Here is a 16,934-nt window from a genome sequence, read left to right on the forward strand (position 1 = left end):
TACGCTGATCGCTAGCCGGCAGCTAACCACCAGCTGGCAAGTAGTGTGCTAATCGCTAGCTGGCCACTCTTGTGTTAATTGACAGCTGGCAGCTCGGGCCGTTAATTGCCATGTGGCAACTAGCGCGCTAACTAGCAGCTATGACCGCTTATCACCAGCGGGCAGCTAGGGGGCAATTAGCGCATTGATCACGAACTGGCAACTAGCGTGCTAATCGCCAGCAGGCAGCAAGGGGCCGCTAATCGCTAGCTGGCAACTAGTGTGCTAATCGTTAGCTGGCAACTCGCATCTTAATCACAAGCTGACAAATAGTGCGCTGATCGCTAGCCGGCAGCTAACCACCAGCTGGCAAGTAGTGTGCTAATCGCTAGCTGGCCACTCGTGTGTTAATTGACAGCTGGCAGCTTGCGCCGTTAGTTGCGAGGTGGCAACTAGAGCGTTAACTAGCAGCTACAACTGCTAATCACCAGCGGGCAGCTAATCGCTAGGGTGAAATTAGTGCATTGATCCCTAGCTGGCAACAAGGGTCGGCAACTAGCATCTTAATCACAAGCTGACAACTAGTGCGCTGATCGCTAGCCGGCAGCTAACCACCAGCTGGCGACTAGTGTGCTAATCGCTAGCTGGCCACTCGTGTGTTAATTGACAGCTGGCAGCTCAGGCCGTTAATTGCCAGGTGGCAACTAGCGCGCTAACTAGCAGCTACAATTGCTAATCACCAGCGGGCAGCTAATCGCCAGGTTGAAATTACTGCATTGATCCCTAGTTGGCAACTAGGGTCGGCAACTAGCATCTTAATCACAAGCTGACAACTAGTGCGCTGATCGCTAGCCGGCAGCTAACCACCAGCTGGCAAGTAGTGTGCTAATCGCTAGCTGGCCACCCGTGTGTTAATTGACAGCTGGCAGCTCGGACCGTTCATTGCCATGTGGCAACTAGCGCGCTAACTAGCAGTTATGACTGCTTATCACCAGCAGGCAGCTAGGGGCAATTAGCGCATTGATCACGAGCTGGCAACTAGCGTGCTAATCGCCAGCAGGCAGCAATGGGCCGCTGATCGCTAGTTGGCAACTAGTGTGCTAATCGTTAGCTGGCAACTCCTGTGTTAATTGACAGCTGGCAGCTTGCGCCGTTAGCTGCGAGGTGGCAACTAGAGCGTTAACTAGCAGCTACAACTGCTAATCACCAGCGGGCAGCTAATCGCTAGGGTGAAATTAGCGCATTGATCCCTAGCTGGCAACTAGGGTCGGCTACTAGCATCTTAATCACAAGCTGACAACTAGTGCGCTGATCGCTAGCCGGCAGCTAACCACCAGCTGGCAAGTAGTGGGCTAATCGCTAGCTGGCCACTCGTGTGTTAATTGACAGCTGGCAGCTCGGGCCGTTAATTGCCAAGTGGAAACCAGCGCGCTAACTAGCAGCTACAACTGCTAATCACCAGCGGGCAGCTAATCGCTAGGGTGAAATTAGTGCATTGATCCCTAGTTGGCAAGTAGGGTCGGCAACTAGCATCTTAATTACAAGCTGACAACCAGTGCGCTGATCGCTAGCTGGTAGCTAACCACCAGCTGGCAAGTAGTGTGCTAATCGCTAGCTGTGTTAATTGACAGCTGGAAGTTCGGGCTGTTAATTACCAGGTGACAACTGGCACGCTAACTAGCAGCTATGACTGCTTATCGCCAGCGGGCAGCTAGGGGGCAATTAGCACATTGATCAGGAGCTGGCAACTAGCGTGCTAATCGCCAGCAGGCAGCAATGGGCCTCCGATCACTAGCTGGCAACTAGTGTGCTAATCGCCAGCAGGCAGCTAGGGCCGCTGATCGCTAGGTGGCAAGTCAGTCTGCTAATCGCACCCACACAATTACTGTGCCTACGGACAGGGACGGCGAGCAAGGTTGGGAGAGTGGCCGTGCCAGCAACCCGAGGGTTCCTGGTTCGATCCCCACCTACTACCAACCTCGTCACGTCCGTTGTGTCCTTGAGCAAGACACTTCACCCTTGCTCCTGATGGGTGCTGGTTAGGGCCTTGCATGGCCATCAGTGTGTGAATGTGGAAATAGTGTCAAAGCGCTTTGAGTACCTTGAAGGTAGAAAAGCCATTGCCAAAAAACAATTAGCACTCCACTTCACCTTGAAGACAGCTAAAATCCCTTCCAGACAGTTTAAAAGTGTTTTTTCACAGCTACCACTGTCCTCGGAGTAATTTCACTGGCCTTGCAAATAAAAAAAAGCACGCAAGATTGTGCTGATATTTGATCGGTATCGGCCAATTTTCAAGGTTCCAATATCGGTTTTGTATCGGAATTGAAAAATGTATATTTCTTGTGTCCGGCGTCTTTAATTATGAACATTATTCTGATCATTTGGAGCAGGACTCGCGTGTAGGAGCACGGTGACAAGAACAGAAGCACAAAGAAACCCAGAGAGAGAAGCGAAGATATGAGTGGAAACAAGTCCTGACTGACACAAGCAGACCTGAGACAAGACCTGTGTGGGAGAGAGGAACATTCCAGAACACACAGAGTCCAAAAACAGCTTCAACACTGGGAGAGGAGGTGAGCAGAGAACATAAAAACAAAAAAATAAATAAAAGGGTTTACCTCCTCTTGTCTCGTCTTATCACAGCCAGCTGAACTGACGACGGTCCTCAAACGCACCACTTACTGTACGTGATTGTGTGTTACAACAGTTAACGCAATTGAAGAATATGAACTGAGGACGGTCCTCAAACGCACCACGTACTGTACGTGATTGTGTGTTACAATGGTTAACACAATTGAAGAATCTGAACTGAGGACGGTCCTCAAACGCACCACGTACTGTACATGGTTGTGTGTTACAACAATTAACATAATTGAAGAATCTGAAATGAGAACAGTCCTCAAACGCACCACGTACTGTACGTGATTGTGTGTTACAACAGTTAACACAATTGAAGAATCTGAACTGAGGACGGTCCTCAAACGCACCACGTACTGTACATGATTGTGTGTTACAACGGTTAACACAATTGAAAAATCTGAACTGAGGACAGTCCTCAAACGCACCACGTACTGTACGTGATTTTGTGTTACAACGGTTAACACAATTGAAGAATATGAACTGAGGACGGTCCTCAAACGCACCACGTACTGTACGTGATTGTGTGTTACAACAGTTAACACAATTGAAGAATCTGAACTGAGGACGGTCCTCAAACGCACCACGTACTTTACATGATTGTGTGTTACAATGGTTAACACAATTGAAGAATCTGAAATGAGGACGGTCCTCAAACGCAACATGTACAGTAAAGGTACTGTACTAAAACAGCTGTTGTCATGTAATCAGGGAAAGTCCAAGTAAAAGAAGAGGCGTGCAACTGGTCAGAGCGTGGTGGAAGACTGTAAAAAAGAGTACACCCCAGATGTTTCTCCTCAATGAGCTAAATTGAATTCTGTCTCTGTTTAATTCCTTGCTTCTGGTCTGTTTAATAGATTTCATCAATGTTTGAACCTGACAGTAAGTGCTGTATTAACTGTACCTCAGCCCTTGACTCGGACACTTGTGGTATGGAAGAAATCCATCAGTTTTTGTGTTGCCACCAGGAGGCTAAATCTACATGTTCTAATAAAACAAGGGTGTCCAAAGTGTGGCCCGGGGGCCATTTGCGGCCCACAACTAATGTTTTACCGGCCCGCAGCACATCATTCTAAAAATACTAAAATATATATATATATATATTTTTTAAACATTAAAAAGTGCAATAAAATTGGTGAAATGCAACGAGAAAAAGTTGCATTGTTGACTAATAACACCGTTTTTTTTATAAGTCCTCAAAAAATAATAATAAATCAAAATCAATGTTTCTATAAACTATTGATTGATTTAAGGACAAAAAGGACATAAATACAACAAACATAAAAAATGTGAAAATTAGAAAAAAATGTCCATACTAATTATATACTAATACTAATTACACTAATTATCCTATTGATTGTTATTATAAATATATTAAACTAATTACACTGTATTGATATATAGTGTATATATATATCTGAAGCTGATACATAGATTTAAGTGTTGAATGAAAAATAAAATAAAAATTTAAAAAACATGACATTTTAATGACTGGGGCACTTTTGGATCCCCAAGAATTTCAGTTGAATTTAATAACAACTGTCTTTGCAAAAAAAAATAAAAAATATATAATAAAAGTGAAGTGAATTATATTTATATAACGCTTTTCTCTAGTGACTCAAAAGCGCTTTACATAGTGAAACCCAATATCTAGGTTACATTTAAACCAGTGTGGGTGGCACTGGGAGCAGGTGGGTAAAAGTGTCTTGCCCAAGGACACAACGGCAGTGACTAGGATGGCGGAAGCGGGAATCGAACCTGCAACCCTCAAGTTGCTGGCACGGCCGCTCTACCAACAGAGCTATGCCGCCAAAATCAATTTTGCTATGAAATATCAACAAATATTCCACTTTGAAAATCTTTTTGGGGAAAAATATTGTATATTTTGTATTTTTGCCCCAAAAAATAGGCTTTCGACAAAAAGCTCGTAAAATGTAAAAAAAAAAAAAAAAATGAAGTAGAATTAGCGATTACTATATGACTTATTTTTAACCTTTTTTAAGACTGAAACCCTTCTGGGTTCCTAGGACCTAATTTGAGGGATGCCCCCCCCCACCCCATAAAAAAGTGTATATTGTATTGGTTTTGAAAATGAAAAAATATCAACTTAGTGCTTTGATTTTTCATTGTGCGGCCCTCAGTGGAAAAAGTTTGGACACCCCTGTAGTAAAACTAAGTTGTTTTTTTTACACTTGTAGTAATTCAACTTTTCCCCAATTGAAAAGCTGCTGCATACATATTTGAGTTGCAAATGTTGTTGTTTTTAAGTGGCTGAAAGAAGGCAGACACAGCACAATCGGCGCCAGTGAGTATATTTTCATTTCCAGTCATACAGAACAAGACAATCCATGGAAGCTTCTTTCTTTCCTCCACAACAATAACATTTGATATATTCATTTAAAAATCTTCACGTGTTTCCCGCTTTGTACTGTACTTGGTTTGTTATCATCTGTCTGTCTGGAGCAAATTGTTGCCGTGGCAACAAAAACCGGGACGACAACAGCCCTTCCGACGAGGCGAGAGAAGTGGATTTGACAGGTGTGTTACGCACCTGTCTCACAATAAACGCCAGGGGGAGAAAAAGGTGACAGCGTCGGTGGAGACGATGGTGCGGGTGGACGTCGGCACACCCGCTCGACTGATTCTGAGCTGCACTTTGGCACGCTGGTAAGTAAACCAGAGCGAATAGAAGAAATATTCCGCTTTTGCAAAGGTAGTCATGCAAATTTTTCAGGTATATTTTTCCAGCTCTCAATACTGAATCTCCTTACGTCGTCGTGCTAATATTTTGCTGTACAAACAAAGAACTGAAATGGCCGTTTGACTTCAAACTGTGGTGAGAATGAGTAATTACCGTATATTCCGGACTAGAAGCAGTTAGTTTCCCCAAGCTTTGAACCCTGCGGCTTATAAAACGGTGCGGTTACTTTATGTCTTCGCCAACGGCCGTAATGTTTTGTATCCAAGAAATAACTTGACGTGTAACGCCGACAGAGACGCTGAAAAGGTGTTTTGTTGTTTGTGCTATGGCGCCATCTTTTGGACCAGGTTGCTCACTGCACGTTGAAAATGTACTTCCTGTTGTAATGCCTTAAACCGGAAGTACAAAAGTCCATTCTGCTCGAAAACATTCTTCATTCCGAGCGACACCTGTGAGTTTTACAATATAACTAAAACAATTCGTACGGACTAAAGCGTCCCACGTGTGACGTGCATAGGAGTGTTTTCATGCATATTGGTACGTGGTATCGTAATGTATTCAGGCTAGCATTGTTAGCTTCAGCAAATATGATATATCACATTAACAAGTTGTTGTGTTAGTATTATTAACTTACTCATTTTTGTATTCTTTCACTTCCGTTTAGCCGATTGGAGAGCTAGCTTTCGCAGCTTGACCATGACTTTTGTTTTGTTTAATCAGCCGTTTTACTGCCCTGTTTGGAAACAATTAATGTAAATAAACATTTACAAGTATATTTTATCCCGGTTTATTGGGTTGTGTGGCTAATATATGTAAAAATATTTATTTCTTTTAAAATTTGGTGGGTGCGGCTATTTTATTTGTTCGCCAACGGCCGTAATGTTTTGTATCCAAGAATAAACTTGCGTGTAACGCCGACAGAGACGCTGAAAAGGTGTTTTGTTGTTTGTGCTAAGGCGCCATCTTTTGGACCAGTTTGCTCACTGCAGGTTGAAAATGTACTTCCTGTTGTAATGCCTTGAACTGGAAGTACAACAGTCCATTCTGCTCGAAAGCATTCTTCATTCCGAGCGACACCTGTGAGTTTTTCAATAAAACTAAAACAATTCGTACGGACTAACGTGTCCCACGTTTGACATGCGTGGGAGTGTTTTCATGCATATTGGTACGTTGTATCGTAATGTAATCAGGCTAGCGCCGTTAGCTTCAGCGAATATGCTAACACATTAACAAGTATCCGTGTTAGTATCATTAACTTACTTATTTTTGTATTCTTTCACTTCCGTAAATTCACCTTTGAGTCTGTTTAGCCGATTGGAGAGCTAGCTTTCGCAGCTTGACCATGACTTCTGTTTTGTTTAATCAGCCGTTTTACTGCCCTGTTTGGAAACAATTCATGTAAATAAACATTTACAAGTATATTTTATCCCGGCTTATTGGGTGGTGCGGCTAATATATGTAAAAATATTTATTTATTTATTTTAAAATTTGGTGGGTGCGGCTACTTTATTTCTTCGCCAACGGCTGTAATGTTTTGTCTTCAAGAAAAAACTTGACGTGTAACGCCGACAGAGACGCTGAAAAGGTGTTTTGTTGTTTGTGCTATGGCGCCATCTTTTGGACCAGTTTGCTCACTACAGGTTGAAAATGTACTTCCTGTTGTAATGCCTTGAACCGGAAATACAACAGTCCGTTCTGATCGAAAGCATTCTTCATTCCGAGCGACACCTGTGTGTTTTACAATATAACTAAAACAATTCGTATGGACTAAAGCGTCCCACGTGTGACGTGTGTGGGCGTGTTTTCATGCATATTGGTACGTGCTATCGTAATGTAATCAGGCTAGCATCGTTATATTCAGCAAATATATCACTTTAACAAGTTGTTGTGTTAGTATTATTAACTTACTTATTTTTGTATTCTTTCACTTCCGTTTAGCCGATTGGAGAGCTAGCTTTTGCAGCTTGACCATGACTTCTGTTTTGTCTGATCAGCCGTTTTACTGCCCTGTTTGGAAACAATGAAAATAAACATTTACAAATATATTTTTTTATTCCGGCTTATTGGGTGGTGCGGCTAATATGTAAAAATATTTATTTATTTTAAAATTTGGTGGGTGCGGCTTGAATATCGGTACATTCTATAGCCCGGAAAATACGGTAATTGATTGCAATCATTTCTTTAATACCACTAGTATTTTCTGAACTCCCGTTTCCATGTCAGCATGGCGTTGAGCCGAGTGAAGCTTGCCATAGTTGAAGTCAGCGCGGCTGCAGCTCAAAGCTGGCGTGTTCTTCTTCCGGCCACAAACCAAGGTAGTTGGATTTTGTCGGAGCTCCCAGCGGACAACGCTCACTTCCCCTTCCCCGAACCCGGACGTGAGCGACCGTGGCGACTTCCCCCCGGCTGTCTTATCTGGGAGTCGGAGCGCGGCGGGGGTTGGCGTGTAAGTGTGGCACGCTCAGTGAGAAGTGTGAGGGTACTCAGGGTTAAGAAATGAGAAGCCTTGGAACTCGTCCTGGTCCAAGTTGGCTATAAGCTCCTGATCTGGGGGGGTCAGCTCTGGGGGGTGGCGTGTGAAAAAGCGGTCAAAGTTCTCCGCGTCACGCCCGCACTGCCACATGGAAGAGGAGAGACAGAGAGAGAGAAGATGGAGGGATGGGAGAGAGTGTGATGAGGAATGTGAGCAAAACAAACAGGGGAGAAAAAGGGGAGATAGAACTAAAAAACATGGCATTAACCAATCAAATGGCTCACAGCCGAGACTGCGGCTTTTCATTGGTCCGGTGTTAGGCTAGTGAGCAATGACAGGTGATGTCGGGGTGCTGGGGACCAGCCAGGTGCCTCCCTGGCTTTATTTCATCTTGCTAAGGACATGCTGGTGCTGAGCAGGAGGAGAGCGGCTACACCGCGTACTCACAGATCTGGGCTTGAAAGGCGGCTGGACCTCTTTGCTCTCCAGTTTTTCCCAGTCGATGTAGCGGAAGAAGGCGTGCTCCTTGATGTCCCTCTCGCCCTCGGGGCCACAGCCCAGACGCTTGCCTGGATTCTTGGTCATCAGCTAGAGATCACACACGTCATCAATCATCTTTGTGTGTGTGTGTGTGTGTACTAGGGTTGTACGTATGTACCACGTATACCCGTGGTACTAAGGCGGGGTCGGCAACCTGCATGCGGCTCTTTAGCGCCCACATTTGAGGTCCTCTCCAAGGTTTCTCATAGTCAGCATTGTCACTGACGTCCCACTGGGTGTGAATTCTCCCTGCCCACTGGGTGTGAGTTTTTCTTGCCCTTATGTGGGTTCTTCCGAGGATGTCGTAGTTGTAATGGTTTGTACAGTACTTTGAGACATTTGAGATTTAGGGCTATATAAATAAACATTGATTGATTGATTAAAGGAAACTAAATGAGCTCAAATATAGCTACAAATGAGGCATAATGATGCAATATTTACATATAGCTAGCCTTTCCACTTGGGGATTAATAAAGTATGTCTCATTCTGATAAATAGCATGTTAGCATTGACTAACTTGCAGTCATGCAGGGACCAAATATGTCTGATTAGCACTCCACACAAGTCAATAACATCAACAAAACTCACCTTTGTGCATTCATGCACAACATTAAAAGTTTGGTGGACAAAATGAAACAGAAAAAGAAGTGGCATAAAACACGTCTTAGAAAGTCGGAGAAAGTTATACATGTAAACAAACTAGGGTGAGTTCAAGGACCGCCAAAATTAGTAGGACAAAACGGCGCTCGTCAAATACTCGAATACGTGAAGCATGTTTAATACAAACAGTGTGCTTTATAGCAATTAGGGAGGTTTGTGTCATGTTTGTCCTCCTACAGAAACCAAATTAAAACAAAAAATGTTTTTTTCCCCTCATCATTTCCATTTTTCATATATTTTTGAAAAAGCTCCGCAAAGCCACTAGGGCGGCGCGGGTTGCCGACCCCTGACATTTAGAACTTTCTCCGACTTTCTAAGACGTGTTCTATGCCACTTCTTTTTCTGTCTCATTTTGTCCACCAAACTTTTAATGTTGTGCGTGAATGCACAAAGGTGAGTTTTGTTGATGTTATTGACTTGTGTGGAGTGCTAATCAGACATATTTGGTCACTGCATGACTGCAAGCTAATCGTTGCTAACATGCTATTTAGGCTAGCTGTATGTACATATTGCAACATTATGCCTCATTTGTTGCTATATTTGAGCTCATTTAGTTTCTTTTAAGTCCTCTTAATTCAATTTATATCTCATGACACACTATCTGTATGTAATATGGCTTTTAATTTTTTGCGGCTCCAGGCAGATTTGTTTTTGTATTTTTGGTCCAATATGGCTCTTTCAACATTTTAGGTTGCCGATCCCAGGTCTAAAGAATCAATAATGATACTACGCTCCATTTGAAAAAAGTTTTTTTAACGGGAATTGGTGACATTGCTGGTTTTACGAGCAGAGGAGCATGTTTGGCAGCGCACACACACAGAGTACTTACTAGCAGACACAGTGTGCAGACAGAAAAGGGAGAATGGACGCAATTTGGTGTAAAAAGTCAAGATAAAGGTGAAGTTATAACACTGAAACACCCTCAAGAAGAGCTGCTTTAAGACAGCTCTTCTGGCTAGCTAGGGGCTAACATCCATCCACAATGTTTTAGCTACTTCTAATTCACTAATTCTGGTCTCCATGGCGACAAATAAAGTAAGTTTCTTACAAGTAGCGTTATCACTGGAGGACGAGGAATAGCTAAACATGCTTCACTACACAGCGCAGGAGGATACAATAGCTCGCCGCCGTCACAATGTAAACAAAAGCCATGTGTGGATCTACACCAGACATCCACTGTAATGATACCAAGTACAAGAGCGTATCTCATCGATACCACTATAATTACTAAGATTTTTTATCATCACAAAATCTTTTTCCGTTTAAAAAAAAAAAAATCATATTATGTTTGTAAAGTCAGTAAATATGTCCCTGGACACATGAGGACTTTGAATATGAAACAATGTATGATCCTGTAACTACTTGGTATCGGTTCCATACCTAAATGTGTGGTATCATCCAAAACTAATAGTTTGTATCAAAGAAAATAAGAATAAGTGATTATTATATTTTAACAGAAGTGTAGGTAGAACATGTTAAGAGTTAGTAAGCAGATATTAACAGTAAATGAACAAGTATATTAATAAACCATTTTTACAGTTTGTCCCTCATAATGTTTAGAAAATAATAGGTGTATAAATGACACAATATGTTACTGCAGACTAATTTACTTACTACTAAAAGACAAATTGTCTAGTATGTTCAACATTTTATTTAAGGACTAAATTGCAATAATAAACATATATTTCATGTACACTAAGATTTTTTGTTCAAATAAAGACAATAATGACATTTTTTTGTGGTGCCCTTGATTTAGAAAAGCATCAAAATACATTTTGGTATTGTTACCAAAATATTGGTATTAGTATGACCTGATTGTGATGACTTGCATTGATTGGAATCAGACAGTAGTGATGATAACCTCCACTTTTTCACATGGAGGAGACAAAAAGTCCTCCTTTCTGTCCAATACCACAGTGGTCCCCAACCACCGGGCCGTGGCCCGATTGGTACCGGGCCGCAGAGGAATTTTGAATGAAAAAAAAAAGTGGATTATTTTATTTTTATTTTTTATTAAATCAACATAAAAAAACACAATATACACTTACAATTAGTGCACCAACCACAAAAATGTCCCTTTTTCATGACATAAAATAAAAAAGAATAAAAATAAAAAAAAAGGACACCCCCCCGGGCCACGGGACAAATTATTAAACGTTGACCGGTCCGCGGATACAAAAAGGTTGGGGACCACTGCAATACCACATGAAAGTTTGTCCACAAGAAATACATTGGCGGCAAACTCCCTAGCTTGCTAGCTTTCTGAGACTCTTATTTTGATAACGCAGGCAGGATGAAGCAGGGCTTTTATTGTGAAGACAGGAACTGTGCGGTCGGTCTTTAGAGTTTTGACGGCAGCTACGGTTGAAATAAAAAGTGTTTCTCACCTTGCTGTCGGTCGTTTTTTCTTAATAATGATGTAGCAGAAGCCAGCATCTTCTCAAGGGGTGTCGTGAATGTCAATTAAGTGACGTCTTGGTGAAGATTGATGATCCATCATTTTTAGTAGGGATGCACCGAAAGGAAAATTTGTAGCCGAAGCCGAATAAAATTTAAACGCTTGGCCGAAGGCTGAATACTGAATGCAGTTTTTCACAATTTTTTTAATATTGCATAAATAGCCTATAATAAATATTTAGACATGTTTTTCAAATAAAGTATTTTTTTCATTGAATATTGACATTTTTTTAATATTCCAGTAGCCTTTGCTTTTCAAAAAAAGCACAACGTTTTTCATTTATATTAGGCCTTCAAACAAAACATGCATTCCAGAAAAAAATAAAGTGCATTAAAGTGGATAAACCCGCAACAAATGAATTATTGTCCTTTTGGCAAAAGTCTGCTTAGCCACAGTAGATAGGCTAATAATGTAAACGAGAAGGCTCAAGTAAATCTCAATTAAGTGTGTACTTGTAACCTCATACACTTATACAGGTAGCCTACACAACAGGCTAATAATGTAAACAGACGCCCCACTAAATCTCAATAAGTGTGTGCTTGTAACCTCATACACTTATACAGGTACACAACATATCCCAACGTCACCGCGTCACTGCACGTTGGTTGATTGCGTCACCGCGTCAAAAACTTGCGTCACACGCCACTATTCGGCCTTGTTTTAAACTCATTCCACCGAAGGCCGGATGTGGCTTTTTTTTCCATATTCGGCCGAATATATTCGGTTACCGATTAATCAGTGCATCCCTAATTTTTAGGTCTATTTTTTCAATGCCTGGCTGGCGATGGACTGACACACCCTCCCCCATCCACCTAGTGGCCACCCCTGGTATAGCACTACCTCTTTTAATTCATGAGTAGCACGCTACTTTATTAGTACCAGTATTCTGTACAAGTGTGTGTGTGTGTGTGTGTGTGTGTGAGCATTTGTTCTCACCCCCTTGCAGATGGCGACCGCCTCTTTGGACATGGATTTCGGGTATGAGACGTGATGCTCCATGATGGACTGGAACAACTCGTCCTCGTCCTCTCCGTCGAAAGGTGGCTGGACATCCAAACATCAACAAACGTAAATATTCTGCTCACTATTTTGTGTTCCTTATAAAAAAAAAAAGTGTTATGATTCCAACCTGCCCTGCCAGCATCTCATAGAGTAGAACTCCAAAGGCCCACCAGTCTACAGACTTGCCATAGGGCTGGTAGGCTATGATCTGCAAACAGAGTTGAAAGGGCTGAGTGTCGTCGAGGGGCAAGACGAGCGGCGGGCCAGCGAGCACACCTCGGGCGCGATGTAGTCTGGGGTTCCGCAAAACGTCTTTGTGGTGACGCCGTCGTTCATGTTCTCTTTGCACATGCCGAAGTCGGTGATCTTTATGTGGCCTTCGGAGTCCAGCATCACGTTGTCCAACTTCAGGTCCCTGCAGGCACACTTGCAGGTGATAAGTACATACTAGGCACACTTGCAGGCGATGAGTGCATACTAGGCACGCTTGGAGGTGATGAGTGCATACTAGGCACACTTGCAGGTGATAAGTACATACTAGGCACACTTGCAGGCGATGAGTGCATACTAGGCACGCTTGGAGGTGATGAGTGCATACTAGGCACACTTGCAGGTGATAAGTACATACTAGGCACACTTGGAGGTGATGAGTGCATACTAAGCACACTTGCAGGCGATGAGTGCATACTAAGCACACTTGGAGGTGATGAGTGCATACTAGGCACACTTGCAAGCGATGAGTGCATACTAGCCACACTTGCAGGTGATGAGTACATACTAGGCACACTTGCTGGTGATAAATACATACTAGGCACACTTGCAGGTGATGAGTGCATACTAGGCACACTTGCAGGTGATAAATACATACTAGGCACACTTTCAGGTGATGAGTGCATACTAGGCACCCCTTGCAGGTGATGAGTGCATACTAGGCACACTTGCAGGTGATGAGTGCATACTAGGCACATTTGCAGGTGATGAGTACATACTAGGCACACTTGCAGGTGATGAGTGCATACTAGGCACACTTGAAGGTGATGAGTGTATACTAGGCACACTTGCAGGTGATGAGTGCATACTAGGCACACTTGCAGGTGATGAGTGCATACTAGGCACACTTGCAGGTGATGAGTGCATACTAGGCACACTTGCAGGTGATGAGTGCATACTAGGCACACTTGCAGGTGATGAGTGCATACTAGGCACACTTGCAGGTGATGAGTGCATACTAGGCACACTTGCAGGTGATGAGTACATACTAGGCACACTTGGAGGTGATGAGTGCATACTAGGCACACTTGGAGGTGATAAGTACATACAAGGCACACTTGCAGGTGATGAGTGCATACTAGGCACACTTGCAGGTGATGATTGCATACTAGGCACACTTGCAGGTGATGAGTGCATACTAGGCACACTTGGAGGTGATGAGTGCATAATAGGCACACTTGCAGGTGATGAGTGCATACTAGGCACACTTGCAGGTGATGAGTGCATACTAGGCACACTTGCAGGTGATAAGTACATACTAGGCACACTTGGAGGTGATAAGTACATACAAAGCACACTTGCAGGTGATGAGTGCATACTAGGCACACTTGGAGGTGATGAGTGCAAACTAGGCACACTTGCAGGTGATGAGTGCATACTAGGCACACTTGCAGGTGATGAGTGCATACTAGGCACACTTGCAGGCGATGAGTGCATACTAGGCACACTTGCAGGTGATGAGTGCATACTACGCACACTTGCAGGTGATGATTGCATACTAGGCACACTTGCAGGTGATAAGTACATACTAGGCACACTTGGAGGTGATGAGTGCATAATAGGCACACTTGCAGGTGATGAGTGCATACTAGGCACACTTGCAGGTGATGAGTGCATACTAGGCACACTTGCAGGTGATAAGTACATACTAGGCACACTTGCAGGTGATGAGTGCATACTAGGCACACTTGCAGGTGATAAATACATACTAGGCACACTTGCAGGCGATGAGTGCATACTAGGCACACTTGCAGGTGATGAGTGCAAACTAGGCACACTTGCAGGTGATGAGTGCATACTAGGCACACTTGAAGGTGATGAGTGTATACTAGGCACACTTGCAGGTGATGAGTGCATACTAGGCACACTTGCAGGTGATGAGTGCATACTAGGCACACTTGCAGGTGATGAGTGCATACTAGGCACACTTGCAGGTGATGAGTGCATACTAGGCACACTTGCAGGTGATGAGTGCATATTAGGCACACTTGCAGGCGATGAGTGCATACTAGGCACACTTGCAGGCGATGAGTGCATACTAGGCACACTTGCAGGTGATGAGTGCATACTAGGCTTCCAGGAAGATTGTGAACAGTCACGCAGCTTCAGCCGGCAGACGAGCACACTCACCGATACACGATCCCTTTGACGTGGAGGAAAAAGAGGCCGGCGGCGATCTCGGCGGCATAGAAGCTGAAACACACATGGAAGGTTTGGCTTTTAATCGGAGGTGTTTGTGGTGCGGCTCATCTTTAAAGGACCTCGGTCTACGTACTCATTCTGCTTCTGCTTACCAACTGCAGACTCATTTGATTTGGTACATGGTGTCATGGTAAGTGTGGCCATTACAAAGCCAGGATCTGCCAATGTGGTCCCAGTTCTTCTGTTCAACAACTGAACTGGAGGTGTCATTCCCAAGTTGAATAGTCTGATCTCTATGATCCGGTTATGGGGCGTAATTCCTGTCCGTATTTCCTTGAATTGTTTATAGTATGCGCCTGCCTAGAATTTCCACCGGGTCGAACTCGTCACGTCACGAGTAACACTTCACCTGTCATCATTTCCAAAATGGAGGAGGCTGATTTCAATCATTTGAAATTGCATAAAGGGAAGAAGATTAAGAGCTATTCAGTAGGATTTAAGGTCCAAGCTATTAAATATGCGAAAAAAGAACAGTAAGCAGCTATGTTTTATTAATATACCGGAGCTGCGTGTGTCAAATATTAGTCATTAAATGACTCCCGCCTCCTAGTGGTAGAGGGCGCTAGTGATCCTTCTTGCGACTACTCGGCTGCAGAAGAAGTGACAACAAGCAGCAAGAGTGAGCAGCGATCGTTTATTTTTTCCTCTCTCTTGCACTTTTAACATGGAGGATTACATATCTAAAACAAAACCGTTTTCTAAACTGGACTTTCAATCCAAGCAGGAGGTAATAAAGGAAGATCTCCATGGTGACAGAGAGACTTTTAAAACTGAAGAAAGGTAAGGAAGACTTCTATAAACAAGTTATCGATGCTTTTGATCAGAAGGAGCATGGACTTCATTTATAAGTAAAGGTAAGACCATGATAACATTTTTTTTTATTAAATGTGCTTTTCATGATGGTATCCTTACATCACACTCAAATTTATAAGCGCGGGCCTAAATTTACCGCATGCCTTTGGTAAGCGCCGGAGTGAGAAGAGGTTTTAAAATAAGTAGCGCCCCGGCGGCAATTCAAGGAAATACGTTATACTGTTATACTATTTCAGGGGTAGGGAACCTATGGCTCTAGAGCCAGATGTGGCTCTTTTGATGACTACATCTGGCTCTCAGATAAATCTTAGCTGACATTGCTTAACACGATAAGTAATTAATAATTACGATGGTAATCACAGTGTTAAAAATAACGTTCAAATTATAAAACATTCTCATGCATTTTAATCCAACCATCCGTTTTCTATCGCACCTGTCCAAGATGTCGCATTAATAGTAAGAAGTATTGTATTTATTATTGGTTAAGTTTAGAATAACAATGTTATTAAAAAGAATAAGAGACCTATTATACTCTAAAAATGTTGGTCTCGTCAAAACCTGGACTATGGTGTGGTTTTTGTTTTCCCGTGGTGCAAAGAGATTGGAACGGACATGGCATGAAGGTAAAGACATCTTCAATCTTAACTCAAAAATATTAAAAAAACAAAGGGTATAAACAAAAGGCGCTCTCAGTGGAGGTTGAAAACTTGGCTATGAAAACTAAAACTCGCACAATGGGAGAACTATGAACATAAAATAAAACTTATAAACTATGGCATGAAAAACATACCTGGATCGAGAAAGAGCATGGATCATCGGCATGGATAACATAGGTGTATAAGAGGTGATAGAGGGTGAGTAGAAGGTGATGTCACCAGGCTGACTGCCTGGCAACTCCAGGCTTAAATCGTGACGTGGTGATTGACAACAGGTACATGAGTTCCAGGGAATCAGGTGCGTGAGTCGTGAAAACAGGTGAACTGATTGGTATTTATGGAAACAAAATGCACAAAAACAGGAACTAATGGAGTCAAAAACAAGACAGAACATAACTAAACAGAACATGATCACAAAGACATGACAGGTCTTACTTAAAAATGCACGCATTTAGTTGTATTCAGTTTTTAAAAAATATTATACGGCTCTCACGGAAATACATTTTGAAATATTTGGCTTTCATGGCTCTCTCAACCAAA

The 16,934-nt window shown here is 42.8% G+C and overlaps 1 protein-coding gene across 3 annotated transcripts in view; it reads right to left on the bottom strand.

Moving 5' to 3' along the window:
* LOC133538908 (protein kinase C beta type-like) overlaps nucleotides 1-16,934 on the bottom strand; it is a 140,758-nt gene that overhangs the window by 21,589 nt on the left and 102,235 nt on the right. For 2 of the 3 annotated variants that reach the window (XM_061880804.1, XM_061880805.1), the window contains exons 12-17: nucleotides 14,854-14,916; nucleotides 12,730-12,868; nucleotides 12,581-12,661; nucleotides 12,388-12,495; nucleotides 8,241-8,381; nucleotides 4,915-7,934 (exon numbers count right to left, since the gene is read on the bottom strand). In XM_061880804.1, the coding sequence (XP_061736788.1) occupies nucleotides 7,782-7,934; nucleotides 8,241-8,381; nucleotides 12,388-12,495; nucleotides 12,581-12,661; nucleotides 12,730-12,868; nucleotides 14,854-14,916 (685 nt within the window). In that variant the 3' untranslated portion in view covers nucleotides 4,915-7,781. Of the gene's footprint in view, nucleotides 1-4,914; nucleotides 7,935-8,240; nucleotides 8,382-12,387; nucleotides 12,496-12,580; nucleotides 12,662-12,729; nucleotides 12,869-14,853; nucleotides 14,917-16,934 lie in introns of those variants that run through there. The other variant, XM_061880806.1, reaches the window with a different exon arrangement.

This window comes from Nerophis ophidion, linkage group LG20, assembly GCF_033978795.1.
Source record: "Nerophis ophidion isolate RoL-2023_Sa linkage group LG20, RoL_Noph_v1.0, whole genome shotgun sequence".
Classification (NCBI taxonomy): domain Eukaryota; kingdom Metazoa; phylum Chordata; class Actinopteri; order Syngnathiformes; family Syngnathidae; genus Nerophis; species Nerophis ophidion.